The 19,104-nt window shown below is 49.2% G+C and overlaps 1 protein-coding gene across 7 annotated transcripts in view; it reads right to left on the bottom strand.

Moving 5' to 3' along the window:
* Positions 1-621: 621 nt before the first annotated feature.
* The window catches only part of LOC118725574 (protein HIRA), a 59,393-nt gene continuing 40,910 nt past the window's right edge, over positions 622-19,104 (bottom strand). For 4 of the 7 annotated variants that reach the window (XM_036449508.2, XM_045585499.1, XM_045585502.1 and 1 more), the window contains 10 exons: positions 17,673-17,834; positions 17,039-17,243; positions 16,552-16,656; positions 15,636-15,784; positions 14,437-14,598; positions 13,805-13,863; positions 13,317-13,422; positions 11,684-11,806; positions 11,078-11,241; positions 622-1,475 (listed from right to left, as the gene is read on the bottom strand). In XM_036449508.2, coding sequence (XP_036305401.1) covers positions 1,048-1,475; positions 11,078-11,241; positions 11,684-11,806; positions 13,317-13,422; positions 13,805-13,863; positions 14,437-14,598; positions 15,636-15,784; positions 16,552-16,656; positions 17,039-17,243; positions 17,673-17,834 — 1,663 coding nt within the window. In that variant the 3' untranslated portion in view covers positions 622-1,047. Of the gene's footprint in view, positions 1,476-8,447; positions 8,537-11,077; positions 11,242-11,683; positions 11,807-13,316; positions 13,423-13,804; positions 13,864-14,436; positions 14,599-15,635; positions 15,785-16,551; positions 16,657-17,038; positions 17,244-17,672; positions 17,835-19,104 lie in introns of all 7 variants that reach the window. The other 3 variants (XR_006742354.1, XM_036449509.2, XM_045585500.1) reach the window with 3 other exon arrangements.

The following is a 19,104-nucleotide window of genomic DNA, read 5'->3' as shown; positions in this document are numbered from 1 at the left end:
GACTCTGAGTGAGACAGGCAGTGAGATGGCCTCCAGGCAGGGAAGCGGTCAGAGAGGGGCCCGGGGCCAGTCACCGAGGCTTTCTGATCCCCAGGCCGGCCTCCTCCTCGGATTCAGGATCACACACAGCTGGCAGGGAGGCGACAATGAGGTCCACGAATCCAGGGTGAAGGTGCTCAGCCCTCCCCATATTTGGAGGTTCTGTGATTCTAGCTATCTCCTCTCCCGTGGGTCAGCATCTTAGACCACCAAGAAACTCTCCAGATAATACTTTAGAAATGTGTCTGCGTACTGATATCCTTCCATGAAATCAGCAAGTCTGCCACAGTCTTGGTGTCCAGCATGATCAGGGACCTGGGGCACTGCTCGGCCAGAACCAAGCAAGGTGGTTTAGCCCCAGCTCTGCGTAAGACGCTGCATGACCAGGGAAGTGACCTCCCCTTGAGAAATGAATTTCCACAGGGAGGGGCTGGGGCAGGAGTAGTGGTGACACCGAAGGGATCTTCAGATGACACCGAAGATCCCTTCTGGCTATGATGTCGTCATTCTCCATTTCAGGAGGGATCCACAGTTGTAGGAGAAAGGTGGAAGTGGAAGGAGAGGCAGGGGGAATCAGGATGATTTGGTATCCAATGTGTGTTCATTTATTTTACACTTACAAAAGAAATCACCCACCCTCTGCCCTATCCCCCCCAAACAGTCTCTTTTTACAAACATTTAAAAATTAAAACCAAATGAAGATAGACAAGTTAATTTCAGTACAATTATTTTTCAATGTAGCTGTCATAATTAGAGTTTAAATTTTTTCCTACAAGTAACCATTGTCCAAGTGACTTATAGGGAAATCCTGATTATTGGCCAAAAGGAAAATTCTGTATTACAAGTTAGCAAATTCTAGTACAAAAATAGTCTTTGTGTTGGAATAGTCTTTCCTTTTACATAGGTTAGTCTACTGACTGCATAATACACTAATACATTTCAGGGCTCTCTCTTCACAAATGGCTCATTCGTCATAGCTGAAGCAGCACGGCACCTGCAGGGGCAGGGCTAGTGTCCACCTCTGGACCGTGCTGCAGACGGCCGGACGGGGCGTGCCTCGCCGATCCCAGGGCAGCAGGGCAGAGCCCCGACCCCTGCTCCGCAGGGGGTTCCCGGAGAGAGGCACGAGGTGCCAGCAGAGCTGCCCCCTTCCCCGGGAGCAGCAGCAGACCCAGGACACAGGGGAAGTCTACCCAGGGACCTGGGCCGGTGCCGGTGCAGGACAGCCCGCCTCCTGCCAGTGTCTCCTTGTCCCATTGTAGCCCGACAAGCTGAGAGGTGGCCCTGCCCGGGCTGTAGTTGGGGCAGATGCGGGCAGGCTACTTGTCCCTTAGGATGTCGAGCTGTTCCTGGCATTCGGTGAAGAGACGCTGGAAGCGGAGGTTCTGTCCGATGACTGGCAGCAGTTCCTTCAGTAGCTCCCTCTTCCGTAGACCCTGTGGGCACAGAAACGATGGCTCAGTACCAGTGTCAGAGGGGAGACCTAGACTGTGGGTGGTTTCCCGGCCTAACAGAGACCCTTGTGTCTGCCCCTCTGACCCCTAGGCACCCCTTGGAGAAACCAGAGATGGATGAGAAAAGTTCTCTGCATGCTAAGAGGCCCTGGGAGAGCTGAAAGGCTCACCTGGGGTGTGTGGGATGGGTGGCAGGGTGCAGGGGAAGGACACAAATTCAAAGATATTGCAGAGAAAACCAGGGTAGGTCTGTGCCCCCTAAGTCTGCTGGCACAGTCACCACTAGCCTTCAGCTACACCATTCAGTGACCACAGCTCGGCCTTCCAGAGTAGGATGAAAGTAGAATATCAGGGCAGAGGGAGAGGTAGATGGCCACCTGAGGGGGCTGCTCCCTCGAGCAATGCTCTCCAGGGTCTGAGGTGAAGCCCAGAGGTGCAGTGGCACCTGGGAGTTTTATAGTCCTGGGGGGAGTGTGCCCTTGGCGCTTGCCCACCTCCTCCATGCCTGGGTGCACTGGCTCCAAGATCTGCCTGGACCCCTTTGCAACATGCACTGCCAGGCAGGGTCTCCACTGCAACGGGAAAACCACTAACCAACAATACTGACCGTTAGAAGAGAAGGTCCACATGTTAAATCAGCATGGTAACAACACAAAGAATTTCAGAAAAGAACCAAGTGTAGGGGTTAAGTTTGAGCAATACAGTGGTTCAAGGAGATAGAATTAGCAGGAGAATGGCCCCTGCTGAAGACCGAGTCAGATGGGTCAGATGGAGGAGCAGCCAGTGCTCGAGCAGGGCGGCATGCAGAGGGGAAACTGTAAGGGAAGAGACTGGAAGATAAAGTAAGGGCAGATGAAGTATGGAAATGGGCCCAACATCTACACGAGACCCACAGGAGAGAGACACAAAAGAGAGAAGGAAATATTTGAAGAAATAACACGGATGGTTTCACACAATTAAAGAAAAAGGGACTGCCTTAGGTTGAAAAGTTCCATTAAGCGCTGATGAAGATATGAAAAAAAAGGTATTTTAGATGTATTAGAATGAAATATACAGAATCGTAGGATATAAAACACAAAAAAATTCTGAAAAGTTCTAAAAAACAAGAGCATATTACCTACAAAGGAAGAGATACCAAGAGGCACAATAAAGTAGTATTTTTTTTTAATTGATTTTTTACAGAGAGGAAGGGAGAGGGATAGAGAGTTAGAAACGTCGATGAGAGAGAAACATCGACCAGCTGCCTCTTACACCCCCCCCCCCCGCACCGGGGATGTGCCCGCAACCAACGTACATGCCCCTGACCGGAATCGAACCTGGGACCTTTCAGTCCACAGACCGACGCTTTACCACTGAGCCAAACCGGTTTCGGCTAAAGTAGTATTTTAAATATACTGGGAAAAAACTCATAATCTATTTTTTCATCCAGCCAAGCTGTTATTCACATAAGAAGATGTAATAAAAAATATTCTTAGGCTTGTAAGATCTCAGAATGTTTACCACAATAAAGATCCACGCTGAAAATGTTCTAGAAAGTACTCAAAAATAAGAAGAAATAGAGATGACACTAAAAGAGGTATGAAAAGTAATGTGATCAACCTCTTGCTGAAGTTTATGTTGGTCTTTAAAAAAGTAAACAACAAATGTAAATGATTTTAATTTGTGATAAAAAAAAAACAAAACACCTTAGTCTGTCAGATTAAACAGAAACCAGACACGTGATGTTGGCAAAAAACACATAAACATGGACACAGAAATGTTAAAAGTTAAAGATGGAGAAAGATTATGTTAGTAAATAAAAAAAGCGTGTGTTTCACAATCATCAAAGTACATAGACTGAAACAAAAACATCATTGGAGAAAGAGAAAATCAGGAGAGGGACAAAACCAAGCTTACAGGGAGCTTTTAATACACATTCCATTAGGCTGTGTCCAGAAAGGCAAAACCCTGCAGATTCAGGTAATTCAAACCGAACATTCAGTAAACATGACCATTAGGACATAAAGGCACCAGAACCAGAGAACACAATTCCTCTTTGCACACACAGAAATATGAACAATTGCTCTAAAAGCAAACCTCAACAAAATAACAGTCTCATGTAGACTGTGAGTTGGCTTGGGCCAAATTCATCCTACCTATTTAGTGAATAATTTTATCAAAATGCAGACATACCTATCTATTTGTTACATATTATGTCACAATGGCAGGGTTGATAGTTGTAAGCTATCATATTGATTTGCAAAGCCTGAAATTTTATTCTCTGGTCTCTAATAAAAAAGTATGGGCTCGGCTGGTATGACTTTGTGGTTGAGCTTCAACCTATGAACCAGGAAGTCAAGGTTCAATTCCTGGTCATGGCACATGTCTGGGTTGAGGGCTTGATCACCAGTGTGGGGTGTTCAGGAGGCAGCTGATTGACGATTCTCTCTTATCATCAATGTTTCTATCTCTTCCTCTCTGAAAAAAAAAAAAAAAAAAAAAAACCAAAAAAACCCACACAAAACCCAAGAAATTAAAAAAAAACACACAAAAACAAACAAAACTTTTTTTTTAACGAAAAACTCTATTAAAAAAAACAACAACAAAAAACACGAAAGGGTATAAAGCAAAATGCTATTAGCAAAGTAAAAATTTCAGCTGGTCTATGGCACCAGGGACAAGCTACAAGAGGATCTACCTTCTGGCCTGAAGGCTATTTCAATACCAACAGCTATCAAGTACCATCTCCTGCCCGGGCTCAGTAACAGGTGATGTTCCTCCCTGTTCCAGGCAGCAGCCTGGAAACAGCTCATCACCCTCTCTGGCCAATGACAACGACCCGACAATAAAGCTTCCTGGCTGAAGAGACAGTGCTGAGCACAGAGCTCAGGGACCTGAAGAATGGCTGCTTAGTGCCTCAGCCCTCTGTTTCCACCTCCCTCCTATGCACACTGAGTCATGATCCTTGAGGGAAAGAAGCCTGGATCTTTGGAGACATTCTAGCAGCTCATATCACAAAGAGTCATTTCCCTAATACATAAGAATTCCTACAAAGCAAGTTCTAGAAATTTTGTCATGGATTTGCTCACGCACTATGAGCAGACCAGCTATTTTAAGCAGTTTACAGGAAAAGCAAGTGGGACCACACTGACAAGTGCTTCCTAGGAAGGAAGCCACAGACTCTCCTAATAAGGTGTCCTACTTAAGAGACAGCAAAAACAACCAGCAGGGAGGAGGAGCAGGGAGAGTGCATGGCCATGAATTAGTGGCCTGACTATGCTCCCTTCTGCCTGCACCACACTAGCCTAGAATGCTTACCTTCAGGCTGAGACAGAGAACTGTTACGTAGAGTGAAGCCCTACAGGAGTGGTTGGTTGGGTACTGGCCTACCTGTCTCCCACCTCAACAGATGGCCCATCAGGCTGCCTAGAGGTGAGCTGTTCTTATGGGGAATTCAGAAAAGCCCTTCCCACTGAGAAAGGGGACAAAGCTGAACAAAGAGAAACAGACCTCAGAGAGCTCAAGTGCTAGCGAGAAGGACTGAGCTGGAGTGTAGAGAAGATAGAAATCCAGAGAGAAACGCCTTTGCCTTGGGAACAATTATTATTTTATTTTTCTTGATTTCAGAAAGGAAGGGAGAGGGAGATAGAGGAACATCAATGATGAGAGGGAATCATTGATTGGCTGCCTTCTGCATGTCCCACATTGGGGATGGAGGCCACAACCCAGGCATGTGCCTTGACTGGGAATCAAACCTGGGACCCTTCAGTCCGCAGGCCAACATTCTATCCACTGAGCCAAACTGGGTAGGGCTTGGGACCACATATTGATGAGGAAGAGGCTGAGCAGAGCGTCTACTAGATTTGAGGGTTCAGGGGGACCAAAACGGGGGGATAGCACTCATGTAAAGTAGGGTCCCTTTCCTTTGTGCTAGTCTCCAACGAAATGCACTCCAGAAGAGCAGACTGGTAGTAAAGCAGTCCATGCACTAGTTATTATCCAGCTTTGAGTCCCCAGGTAGCCCAGAAGACTTCAATCCCTGAATTGGTTGAGAGAGCCTTGAAGGGCTAGGGCCAAAAGCTGGTAGCAGCAAACAACAGTGCTCTGTTGAAGAAGGTAACATTACTGAGGCTTCAAAACATTTCTATAAATAATTATTCAAATACCATGTCTATCAGACAGTCAAAACCAACCAGGCACTTAAGGAGATAAGACAATATAAATGAGAACTATCAGAAATATTTATAGGAAATAGAAACAGATCTACAAGTAGATAAGACTAAATTTTTTAAAAATATATATTTTATTGATTTTCTTACAGAGAGGAAGAGAGAGTTAGAAACACCGATAAGAGAGAAACATTGATCAGCTGCCTCCCGCACAAACCCAGTGGGTATGTGCCTGCAACCAAGGTACATGCCCTTGACCGGAATCGAACCTGGGACCTTCCAGTCTGCAGGCCGATGCTCCATCCACTGAGCCAAACTGGTTTCAGCAATAAGACTAAATTGAAAATATGGGGAGAACTGAAACTATAAAAATAATATAACAGATTCCAAAAAGAAAATATTATATTTCTCATGATGGGGAAAATGGAATATAATCAGAGAACCTAGGAAAATACATAGAATGAATGAAAGACATAGACTTAGAGCTTTGTGAAACTTCAAAACACCAAGAAAGGGTCAATCCCAAAAGAATTTACAAAACAGTGGAAATGAGATTCCTGGTAGTTTTTAGCAACAACAGTGGATCCTAAAAGTCTGTGGCATAGTATAATACATTCAAAACTCTAAGATTTTATTAGCCAACCAAATTAAGATCTATTGTAACAAAATAAAAAGGGAGCCCTAGCTGGTTTGGCTCAGTGAGTAGAGTGTTGGCCTATGGACTGAAAGGTCCCAGGTTCAAATCCCAATCAAGGGCACATGCCTGGGTTGTGGGCTCGATCTCCAGTGGGGGACATGCAGGAGGCAGCCGATTGATGGTTCTTTCTCATTATTGGTTTTTATCTCTCCTCCTCTCCTCTCTGAAATCAATAAAAATTTTTTTTTAAAAAGGGAATAAAAAGTAGAGGAAGCCAAGTATACACCAAGGTCTTGAGAACCTTGTAAGACTGACTCTCCAGCTGCCTTTTATGCAGCAAGATGCCCAACCCCAACCTCAGGGCCTTTATACTTGCTGTTCCCTCTGCCTGGATATTCTTTCTCCAAATATCTGTGGGGCTTTATCTCTCACCTTTTCTGGTCTCTGCTCAATCAATTAGGTCTTCCTTGATCACCCAATATAAAATCGCATCCTGCCAGTATTCCCTACCTCCTTTCCTATATATATTTTTTCCATGGCACCCATCCCCACCCAACACTTTATATGTACTTGTTCACTTGTTTTGAATCTGCCTCTCTCCACAAGAATGAAGATCCTAGGGACCCCGGTCAGCCTTAGTCACTGTTGCCTGCCCTGTGCCTAGACTATGCCTGGTCAGAGAAGGTGCTCCATCAGTCTTTGCTCAGTGACTGAGCGAAGCCCTGAAGGTAAATCTTGGACCCACAACTTCTCCCATTCCTCACCAACCTGCTCCTTTTCCAATTCAATCAATACTCTAGCCAAAAGAACCTTGAGCTGACCACATGTTCATTATTCTCTTTTCATCACCTACTCCATATCCAACCACCCAAAACACCAAGTCTTTTTTTGTTCTGTCTCCAAAATACATATTGAATCTGTTTTCTTCCCCCTCTTGATAGCCATCACATTGATCCAAGTCACCTGCATATATTGCCGGAACTTTTGGAAAAAATCCCAACAAGCCCTGACCAGTTTTCTTTTCTTTTTTTATAAACATATTATAGATTTCAGAGAAGAAAGGGAGAGAGGAGGAGAGAGGGAGAGAAAGGGAGAAGGGGAGAGAGAGGGAGAGAGAGAGGAAGAGAGAGGGGGAGGGAGAGAGAGAGAGGGAGAGAAGAAGAGAGGGAGAGAGGGAGAAAGAGAGGGAGAGGGAGACAGACAAAGAAACACCAATGATGAGAGAGAACCACTGATTGGCTGCCTCCTGCACATCCCCACATTGGGGATGAAGCCTACAACCTGGGCATGTGTGAACTGTGACCTCTTGGTTCATAGGTCAATGCTTAACCACTGAGCTACGCTGTCTGACCTGACCAGTTTTCTGTTAGTTCACATCACCTTTGCTGTCTGATCTTATATCAGGTCACAACATCTCTGTTGATTGGTCTATTTCAGGTCATATTACCTCTGCTGACTGGTTTTCTATGTCAATTTGTATCACATCTGTGTAAAATCCTTCAATAACTTCCACTGCCTAAACTGAAATTCTGGAACTTTATAAGCTTTCCATGATTTGCTTCCTGCTCACCTCTTTTGCCTAATCTCATGTCACCCTCTCTACTGCCTAGTATGTCCTAGTCACAGTGGCCTGGATACACCAAGCCCTCTTTGCATGCACTACCACCTCCACCAGGATATTCTCCCCAGGGCTCTGCAGAGCTGGCTCATCCTCAAAGTCCTTTTCTGAGGTCTTCCCCGGTCACTCATTCCCAGGCATGCTTGTCTTACTGATCTGCTATTTCCTTCTAAGCATAATCCATGGTCTAAAGCTATCTTGTTGACTAAATTGCTCACTGGCTTATATCTGCCTCCCTACCAGACTGCGATCTCCATGAGGGCAGGAAGGATCTTTCGCCTTCATGACTGAACAAACCCACAGCCCTGTGCAGGCAGCTTTCCTCAGCACAAGGGCATGGCTGAATCCTGTCCGAGGCCTCATGCTGAGGGCCCAGCTCTTGCTAGATTGTGCAGTGCAGGCATCTCACCTGCTCAGTGACGCTGGGACCCAAGGCATTGTGTTATAGACATCTAATAAGGAAGAATTTCAAAGCACTTAAGCTTACTTTTTAAATTTCCACCTTCACTTTTCAAGAGAGTTCTTGTGGCGAGAATGAAAGAAGCACCTACCACTACCGTTGACTCCCACTGGCTTCCAGTGGAGTAGTGAACCGGACCCAGTAAGTCCTTGCATATTTCTCGGAGTCGGTATTCAAACCCTAATTACAGGGGGGAAAAAAGAAAAGAACAAAAAACAAAACAAAACAAAACAGAAATAGGAACACATTACAAAAAGAAATAAAAAATCAAGAATATGCTAAGTTGTTGGGTATATCAAAACAGACTGAACAAAGGCTTATTGAGTTGCCTACGATGGGCAGAATGCCTCCTGCACGCCTCTCAGTTTGGGGCACTGAGACTCATAACGACAGATTCTCACTCACTCACCTACTCCCTTGACAACGCATGCAGTGGCCCCTCTGTGTGCTGGGTCAATGAGAAAAAATGAGATGTGGCCAGTTTTGGGATGAAACCCCCAAGGTTATGGGAAATGGTAGGAGGAGGGGAGAGGGTTAGTCAGATCTGTTTGAGAGAAGACATTTTGGCAGCCAGTGTGAGGAGATCAGCAGGGTCTGGAGGTAAGAGATGGCGAGGGGATGAGTTGAGATTGAGGAGGTGGTGACTGAGCAGAGATAGGAGAAGCAGGCATGGGCCTATCAAGTCAAGGGTTATGGGCACAGCCATTGGCATTCCAGAAATGGTAGAGGCAGGTCTGGAGTCTGTAGGCACCGGGGGCAGCTAAAGCCACAGGAAATGGATGAAATCACCCAAAGATGAGAGTGGAAATAAGAGGATGAAGCTGGAATCTGAGGTATTTTAGGGAAATGGGTCTCCTGTTAAAACTTGAGTTCTCCTTTTACAGTTAGGAAGCAAGGGATAAAGAGAGGAGGTGGCTTATGTAGGACACTGGAACAGACACGTGAAAGATGAAGAGGAGCAAGCGGCAGAAGTGATTTCACAAATGGGTGCAGGTCCCAGAGGAGGCAGTGGCTTTATTCAGGGCATCAGGGTGAGTCCTGATCAACAGCCAGGATGAAGGAAACATGAGGAGCCAGAGGAGGCATTTCCTTAGCAGAATGGGTGTGAGGAGCACCCCAGAAAAGGAGGGAGGGGCTTGCAAAGACTGAATATTTAGAAATGCCAGTGACCACACATGCTGGGTGACCACACAGATGGGAGAGTAAAGATCAAACTCATTACCGGAGTCTGCTGGGTAAGGGAGAGGGGCTTCAAGTTGGTCAGTCATACTTGTCCTCAGAGGTGTGTGTGTGAGTGTGTGTGTGTGTGTGTGTGTGTATATGTACACACACACATATACACACATAAATACATACATATATACACACACACACACACACACACACACACACACTAGAGGCCTGGTGCATGACATTCGTGCACTCAGAGTGGGGGTGTCCTTCAGCCCAGCCTGTGCCTTTTAGCAGTCTGGGGACCCTCAGGGGATGTCCGACTGACATCCTTAGTGCTGTCATGGAATTAGGAGAGGCTCCAACAACTGCCACTGTACTCACTAGCCAGCCATCAGCCAGCTTGTGGCTGAGTGTGCTCCCCTTGTGGGAATACCCTGATCACCAGGGGGCAGCTCCTGCATTGAGCATCTGCCCCCTGGTGGTCAGTGCACATCATAGTGACCGATCATTCTGTTGTTTCGTCAGTTTGCATATTACCCTTTTATTATATAGGATTGCAAGTTGTATAGAACATGTAGTTGCATTAGAGGAAACATAACATACAAGTTCTGGGAGTAATATTTGTAGGAGTTTGATCTTATTTCCCCTGTCTTTTCTATATTTCACTTTAACCTCTAAATCATAAACAAAATGGAGAGGGTGATGTCAAAAGCAAAGCAAGGCTAGGAGAGGCTGTGGGGGAGGCTGCTCAGTAACCTGCATGGTGACACAGGGAGAACTTAGGGAGGGCCAGTTCCCAGGCCATATCTCTGGAGGCCATGTTCAAGCAGAAGGAAGACTGGTAGGCAGACTCCATGCTTGCCCAGCAGAGAGGATGAGAGGCTTTGGGAGGTCACCTAAGAACAGGATGGTCACTTCCTGTAACACACCTTGCTTTCTGCTGAACAATAGGGCAAGTGTGGGTGGCATATGCTGGGAAGGAGATGCAGGTGCCGAGAGCCCTGGCAGGGAAAGCTAGGCCGGAGGGACAAAGGGAGGTGCCGCACAGCAGGACAGCCCTTCCAGGGCATGTGGGGGGGCTCAGAAGAGGAAGAGGAGCGCAAGCACATTGGATGCTACAAGACACCCACCCTGGGGTCACTGACCACTGATGCTCCAAGGGACTGAGGGAAGAACAGAAGTCTGAGCATCACATTTGCATGTCTTTCTACATATCCTCTGCCCTCACCCTCTCCTGCTGCCAATCTTGCTGGCCCTCAGGAACACTCCATTCAGGGGCTGGGAGCCTGTAATGGGCTGGATGCCTGCTGAGCTGGCCTGATCATAGCTCAAGCTAGGAGATGGGGGTGAGGAGGCCGAGGGTCCACCATGTTGACAGGGAACTGGAGGCTAGGGCCTCTTGGATGACCATGGCAGACCGAGAGAAAAGAATGTAGGGAGCCCTAGGCCACTGTAACTCTGGCCTAACACACAGGCTTTTAGAAGGGTTGTGTTGGGACAGGGATTGAGCTGGGCCCAGGAGAATGGAGGAACCACCAGGGACCTCACCTTCGTTCACAAGGTACCGCGCGTAGAGGAGGAGCCAATGGCGATACTCGTGGCTGGACTGCAGGGTGAGTGCTGCTGCCACCTGGTTTTCTAGGTAGGCTAGGGTAGTCTCCTGCTGCACCACGTGAGGCACGGAGAAAAGGCGGGCCGCCTGCCTCCCTGAACTGCAGAAACACATCATGAGGCACTGTGTACTATGTGGGCAGGAGGCTGCCACCATGCACCCCAAGGCACCAGCAAGAAGCCAGCAGGGGGCAGACGTCAGTCTCCACACTGGCCCACCCATCCCCACGTCCCAGCTGCAGACTTCCTAGATGCTCTGGCACCTAGTGTACCCCACGTGTACCCCATTCTGTACCTCCCATTTAGACCCCTGAGATGACAGACCCTAACCAAAATACATGACCCGTGGCACATCAAACTGCACCTAGGCCCTGAAATAATAGGGCTTGCATCCAGCACCCTGAGAAATCATCTAATGTGGACCCCAAACTCTTGGTGACCAGTCTTCCTGTGCTGAGCACAGGGGACAGCAATCAGAGAGCTGGGCTCGGTGGGACTGTGTTTGCACAACCCAGTCACCTCTCCTGGCACTCAGTCACCTACGTGGAGGCACGGCCTTGGACTATGGCTAAGGGTCCCGAGCACAGCATGGCGTCCTGGGGAGGCAGGCTGCTCCTGAAGTCCGCACACTGGGCCAGGGAGTCTTGCTTGTCAGAAACCAGGTTCCTGGGGAAGCAAAGGCAGGAGCTGAGCTCAGAAAAACCAGAAGGGTAGGCTGGCAGTGAGGCTGCCGAGGATCAAGCACCACATGACCTGTTACCAGAACACCAGCGAAGGCCGAGGGTCACCCAGGCCTTTCACACACAGCTTTCATTACAAGGGAACATTAAAGACAGTGAAGGTCACTGACAAGGCTCCTGGGGCCAGGAGGCCTCTGTGTGAAGTGGTCCAGCCCTTCGAAGCTTCGAGGAATGCCAGCATCCGGCCTTTGTGTGCTTCCACAGCATGCGAGGCAGTCAGCTCTGAACCCTCACACCCTTCACATCTCTGGGAAAACTTTCTTTACGCACTTTAAAAACAGCCAGGTGCCTTTGTAAACATGCCCAAAATACAAAGGGTCAACATTTTGCTTCTAAATACCTGGTTTGTTTCCATTATAACAGTAATCTCATGTAATACGCAATATCTTGCAATATGGAAGAGCAGGCAGCAGGGAGGTTTTTTTTTATTTTAATTTTTATCTTTTAACTCAGGAAAGAGATCTCAGTATGGGATAAATTTGTGCCTGGCAACTCTGAACAGCAAAATACCAGAAGAACTTGGGTCTGAGGGGCCAAAAAGTGCAGGCAGAAGAATTTCTGAGTTGCTGTTATATAATGCACACAGTTTACATGTTGGGGTTGAGATCTGTGATGTAGAAAATGATTTTACAAATATAAAAATGGGCTCCCAATTCCAAATGGGTGGAGGAAAGGTACAGAACATCACATGTGCTGACGGTGCAACCATACTAATTTACTACGTCAAAACTGCTACTAGACTTCAAAAACCTGCTATGTGCTGGCGAAGGTATTGTGAAGCTGACTCACCCACCGATGCTGATGATGGCTAAGGAAGCCAGGCTGAAAAAAATACACCGATCTTATGTACATATGATCTCTGAACGCATAATAATCTGGTCACTCAGTGTACCAAATGGGTAGCAAAAGTATTCTAGACTTTTACTGGAGATCAACCATCTATTTGCCCTGAGCTTTCTATCAGCCAGTGCAAAGGGGGAAACTGATCAGGTGCACAATTTATAGTATCTTTGATATCAAATAAATAATATACTCAAGAGAAGCACACTGAGTGGCCAGATTATTAGGCGTTCATAGATCATAATAATCTGGCCACTCAGTGTATATTTGCAATCATAAAAATTTTCAAATGCCTATTCCAAAGTGACCTCAGAGAACAATGCAGACAAAGCAAAGCACCCCTACACACGGGCTCTGAGAGCAGAGGCTGTGGGCCTCCAGCCTCTCACAGGGACAGTAGGGCCTGTACAGGTGCGTTTGGATTCTGTCTCCTCCAGCAGAGAGCACACCACGCTGTCCCTGTGACCTCTACTCCAGGACCCACCTCCGGAGAAGCCAAGCCAGGCAGGCCTGAGGAGCAAGCACCACATAACCTGTTACCAGCTGAGGCGGACACTCTCCTCGGGGGCTGGGCCAGGGAAGGGTGGCTTGCTTACCATGTAGAAAGGGACGGATTAAAGCAGTAGGCTTTTCCATCCGACAGGTTCATCACGGGGATTCCATGCTGTGTAAGCAAGATCTGCGACACCGTCATATCACTTCCTGGAGAGACACCACAAGAATGGATTCTGGGTGCGTCTGATCAGCAAGTGCTTGTACATGCACCGAGGGGAATCTGAACATGGTGCCCAGTCCCAGAAACAGGTGCCTAATGCTGGCTCAGCAACTAGGAGTCTCTTTCCTGTGAGTGCTGTTTTCACCACCACCCACAGGTTCTTTGTTATCACACTGGGAGCCAATGAAATGTGCCCCAGAGAGGGTGCATCTCCTGAAAAATATCTGTGTCCCCTTGTCACTCTGAGTGCCTTGGGCTGAGCCAAGAGACTGGCTCTGGCTCTCTGTCTAGGCTGAGTGGAGCCTGGGACTTGAGGTGCCCTGTCCCGCTCCCTCATCAGGGCACCAGGGGCGGCCCTACCGCAATTACCTGCCAGGATGGAGTGCAGAGATTCTTCCTTTACCACGACCACCTGCCTGTGAACATCCCTAGGAGGGAGACAGGAAGCAGCTTACTCTCCGATCTGAGTGAACGCCTGGACGCGTGCCGCGGTGCCGACCCCGCCTCTGGTCCCTGTGCACACCCTGTCCTGGCATCCCGAGAGGAGCTCTGGCCACAAGTGGCTTCTGCTCCCCGGGAGCCACTTTACTTTCCCACACGAGGCTACAGCAGACGGCTCGGCAGCAGAGCTGTGGGGCTTGTGGCTAATGCCATACCAACTTCGGGAGAAGCATGGCCGCACTGTGGCAGCTGAGATCCCATTCGGATGAACCTCCGTTAAGGATGCTGGCACACTGTGTTTTGCCATTTGGTTTGCTCCTATAAAAGTGGTAGCAGGGGTAGGCACCTACCCCACTTCCACTTGCATACCTGCCCCCATCCCACATGTACACACGTATGTGTGGTGGCCATCATAAGCAGTGTCCAAACCCCCATGCTAGAAGGGCCCAAGGGCATGCCTGCCAGGTGGCTTCCTCCACTGCCTCCCTGTTCCTGCAGGAACCTATACAGCCCTAGCCTGCCCTGCCTGGAGCCCACCTCACCCCAGGCCTGTCTCTTACCAGACAGATAACGTGGCTGCCGCAGTGAGCGCCATGACGTAGGAGCCTGTGCAATGCAACGTGGAGATTGGGGATGACAGGAGGATAGGAGGGAGGAGGCGGCGACCACAGGTGGAGAACACTGACAGCATCCTCTTTTCACAGGCCACACAGACCACATCACTGGGAAGGCAGAGAGGGGATAGGTGTCAAGATGATCAGGTGCTGTGGCAGAGGTAGGAGCCCCGAGGCACAAAGCCTTCCCTCTCCCTGAGCCTGAGCCTGAGTGGGTGCAGCAGAAAGAGAGGCAGGGAGAGGGCCGGCCAGAAGGACTGGGGGAGGGCGGGACAGTAGGGCTGACAGAACTGAGATCTCTCATTAGAGACTATGTTCTCCCCCACACTAGACTGCGCAAGCTTTTTCGGAATTCACCCTAATGCTAACTTGCGGCATGGGGTGCTTCAGAGGTCCACTGATGGTGACCCAGAAATCACACCTCACTTGTCATATGAGGCCACACAGCGCCCACTCAACAGCCTGCTGGCTACACTAGCTGGACTAGTCCTGGGAAGATCTCTGCCGAGAAAGGCCACACGTGTGGAAACGATGGAGCGTGTCTCCATAAGGGACGTCAACTGTGTGCTCAGAAAGCCTTTTAGGCTAGGGTGGAGGTGAAAACAGGGACAGCTTCAAAGGAGAGAGGCCCAGAAGCCCATTGTGAGACATGTGTGACTAACACTGAGTTAAGGTCTCCCATCGAAGTGCAGAATCTCAAAATGGCTGGTCTGGGAACTCAGAGGGGCACTCAGAAATCCATCTGGACTTCCTTGGATTAAAATTTGGGATTCAGAAAAAGAACCAGCCCAAGTTAGAGCCAGGCAGAGCTCAGGCTGGGACCTGAGACTTCATTCAGGAGTCTGGCCAGACAAGGGAATCAGAGCACCTGGGTGAAAAATATTGGCATGGGTGAGCCGCTAGGACTCAGTTTTCCCAGCTGTACCCTAGAGATAATGACGCCAACTTCAGTGGGTGTTGCAGGGACTGAGATGGTAGCTGCACACACTTAGCCCGGAGCAAGACCTGCAGTCTTCATGGGAGCTGGCACTTGGGGGGCAGTGCATGCCCTCAAACAGCATCAGCACCACACAACACAACACAACACAACACATGGTGCTTGCTTTACATGAACTGCTGGGCCAGGTGAAGACCCTCACCCTTACCAGCTACCGGCAGCAGTGAGGATCCGGCTAGTGAGTACCGTCTCCCACTCCTTCCCTTCCCGGTTACACTTCAAGCGACTCAGCTTCACTCCTCCAACGGCTGTCACTTCATTCTCCACCTCAATGTACATGGAGGGGTCAGAGCTCACCTGGATGGAGGAAAGCAAACACAATGTTCTTTCCATGTAGCAGAGCCGAGAACTGGTGTCAGAGCTAGAGACCCCACCATCTCCTCTCACAGGGAACATGCAGAGAAGGCAGGTGGCTTATCTAAGAGCACACTGCAAATGAGGCCCACAGCCAGCTGGACACATGCACCCGAGGTACAAAGGGCATGAGGTGACGGTGTGCAAAGGTCTGGCATGGGTGCTAGAATGAGTGACTACAGGGCCTCTGAGTTTAAAGGATTTTTTATGATAATATTTTAAAAACTGTGTTTTGAACAAGCACATGGTTAAAATAGCCTTGATGAAACTCTGTGCTGGGTCCTGGAAAGTGAACAGGGCCAGTGGGCTGGTTGGGAGGGAGACCATTACCACACAGTCCAATGGGCACTGAGTCTGAGGCTGCTTGGGACCAAGTATGGAATGAAGGAGGCTTCCAGAAGGGACTCCTGAGACAATTCTGGAAGGAGCTGGCCATCCAGAAGATGGCAGCAGGGACTTTGAGGGCAAAGCCACAGAGAAAGAAGTGTGGTGGGGGGGCTGGAGGGGGTGTAGGGGCTGAAGGGGCTCCTGGAGAACACACTAGTAATCTTGCTAATAAGACTGGTGGTTGCCATGATCAACTACAACTTCCCTCAGAGGATGGTGGAGAGCCACTGGGAAACAGCCCTGTTTTTGACAGTTCAGGGTTCACACTGGGGGTTGGGGAAGGAGTGGGGCTGGGGAGAGAGAGAGGCAGGGGGCTGGCTCACCTGGAGGGTGAACGCTCTCTGGGGGCTCGGCATGGGCAGCTTCAGTGTAGGCGCTGGTACAGACAAACACACAGTGTCCTTTTCTGCGGTCAGAGCAGCTGGGGACTGCAAGAGCAGAAAGGTCCCTGAGCCCTCCCAGCACTGGAGGGCAGTGTCAGGTAGAGGGGAGTCACCTAGAGGTAAGGCGAGGCCAGTTCCCCAGGTATTCCACCCCCTCTGGGAGGACAGGACAGATGAATGCTTCAGGGACCCCACTTGACAGATGAGGTAGCCGACGCCAAGGAGCTGCTCCAGGCCTCTGGGTGGGTCCAGAGCAGGTCTGAGGGGGAGTGTGCCTCCATGCCACGCCCAGCGGAGTGCATGTCTGAGCCAGCTGTTCCCACACTGTGGTGTGCAGGGCCTCCCTTCTCCTACTGGGCACATGCAAGCTCCAGCTCTGAACTCACCAAGTGGGCTGGGGAAGCTAGCGCAGACCTGCTGGCCTCACCTGGACAGACAGAGACATGGGCATGAGCCGTGAGTCTTTCCGAGGTCGCCCTTTCTTCTTTTTCTCCACTGTTTCCACCTCAAGCTCCAGTTTCCGCTTGGAGAGGGAGGAGGACTTGGCCACAGGAACCTTCTCATCGCTGTCACTGCTGCTCTCCAGGAGGTCCCGGGGCCTCAACTCTTTCACAAGATTCTGCTCTTTCACCCTGCACAAACACAGGTACCCATGGCTTTTTCATATGATTACTAACTTATAATTATAATTACCAACAAAATTCCCCAAAGCTGAAACATTAAAAAAGTAGCTGAGGGTTCTGGTTTCTGTTGGGACAGTCACACAAACTCTGGCTCCATTCGCACCCAGTTATTCTGAGCACATCTCCCACACTGCCCAGCGGCCATGCTGCTGCCCTCAGGTCCTTGTGCAGAGCTGCTCTGTCCGCCCCCAGCTCCTTCCAGCAACCTTCCCACTTGAAGCAGCCGCTCCTCTCTCCTGGAAGCGGGCTCCCGAGTGCAGAGAAACTAGTCTGCTCCCGCAGGGAGGGCAAGCTGCTTGGTAGGAGAGAGGACGCTGCACTGCTGGCCCGAGAATGTATTCGCCTGGTCTCTCTGAGCCCCACACAGTCACCGCCTACCTTTCTACGGCTGTCGGGGTCACACTTGTCAAGACAGGAGCACCAGGCGTGGCTTTGGACCGCTCCGTGAACCGGGAGTCAAACGCTTTCATGGGTTCAATCTTGGATGGGGTTGTTAACACAGAGGGGGACGAGGCAGCAGGAGCCGAGGTAGCGTTCACGCTGGGGTGGGGAAGAAGATGGGAGAGCATGTCAAGCACAATTCGTCAGGGATTTGGGGGTCTAGGACTTAACATCACCTGGAGCCAAGTGAAAGGGGCACACACATAAAACTTCTAAAAACACAAAAATTTTGAGGTATAATGTACTATTCCTGACTATTTAAAAATATTTTCACAAGTTACAATTCTGGAAGTTTGCCGTGGCCAGGTGGCTAGAGCGTTGTCCCAATGCTCCAAGGTTGTGGGTTTGATACCCGGTCAGGGCACATACCAATGAATGCATAAAGAAGTGGAACAACAAATCAACGTTTCTCTCTCTGAACCAAATCAATAAACAAAAATGGTAAATATGAAAAAGTAAACATTTACTAAAAAAATTCTCGAAGTTTGGCTTTTAGAGAATGCACTCACATTTGCCCACTGCATTGTTCTGAGAGCTTTGGGGTTAGCACGAGGCCTAGAAAGTGGTTCGTTTTTAAAAAAAATATATATTTTATTGACTTTTCACAGAGAGAAAGGGAGAGGGATAAAGTTAGAAACATCGATGAGAGAGAAAAACACTGACCAGCTAACTCCTAGGGGATGTGCCTGCAACCGAGGTACATGCCCTTGACCGGAATTGAACCCGGGACCCTTCAGTCCGCGGGCTGACGCTCTATCCACTGAGCCAAACCGGTTTGGCTAGAAAGTGGTTCTTGCAACCCTTTTCTCCTCACCATACGGCCCCATCTCCACAACCTGAATACAGCCACCAAACCACTCCAACCACCAGCTTTCCCCACTTTGACAATGGGTTTGATGAGTAAAGTCCCATCTGGGATCCAGAAGCCACTGTCTATTCCTGACCTTCAACCTCCTGCCCTGGTGGCCCCTCAATGTGACAAATTTACACTCTTCTCCCAGTGTCCATCCCACAGCCCCTGCCTTCTCCTCTGAGAAAGGAGAGCCTACGCATGAGCCTACCAGCTACCCTGTGGTCATCTGCCTCCCTCACACTGGGTCCCAAAACCACTGGGCCTCCTCATGACCAAATCTACAGGACTGGACCCGACACCAGATGCCTGGCAGGTATCCTAGACAGCCTCTCCTCCTCTCCAGAGAACTCTAGGCCCAGCTATCGAAACATTTTACAAATCTGGATCTTTCTGTCCTTCCCCAGATACACTTCCTCCCCAGGTGCTTTGCTTTCTAACTGGTCAAGCTGCTCCATCTCCTCTTCCCATCTACCCTCACACTTCCCTCAGCCATGGGACACCAGACACTTGGTGTAG

The sequence above is a fragment of the Pipistrellus kuhlii genome, unplaced genomic scaffold, assembly GCF_014108245.1.
Source record: "Pipistrellus kuhlii isolate mPipKuh1 unplaced genomic scaffold, mPipKuh1.p scaffold_m20_p_20, whole genome shotgun sequence".
NCBI lineage: Eukaryota > Metazoa > Chordata > Mammalia > Chiroptera > Vespertilionidae > Pipistrellus > Pipistrellus kuhlii.
Note: the sequence above shows the minus strand (reverse complement) of the source record. Positions and strands in the feature narration are given on the sequence as shown.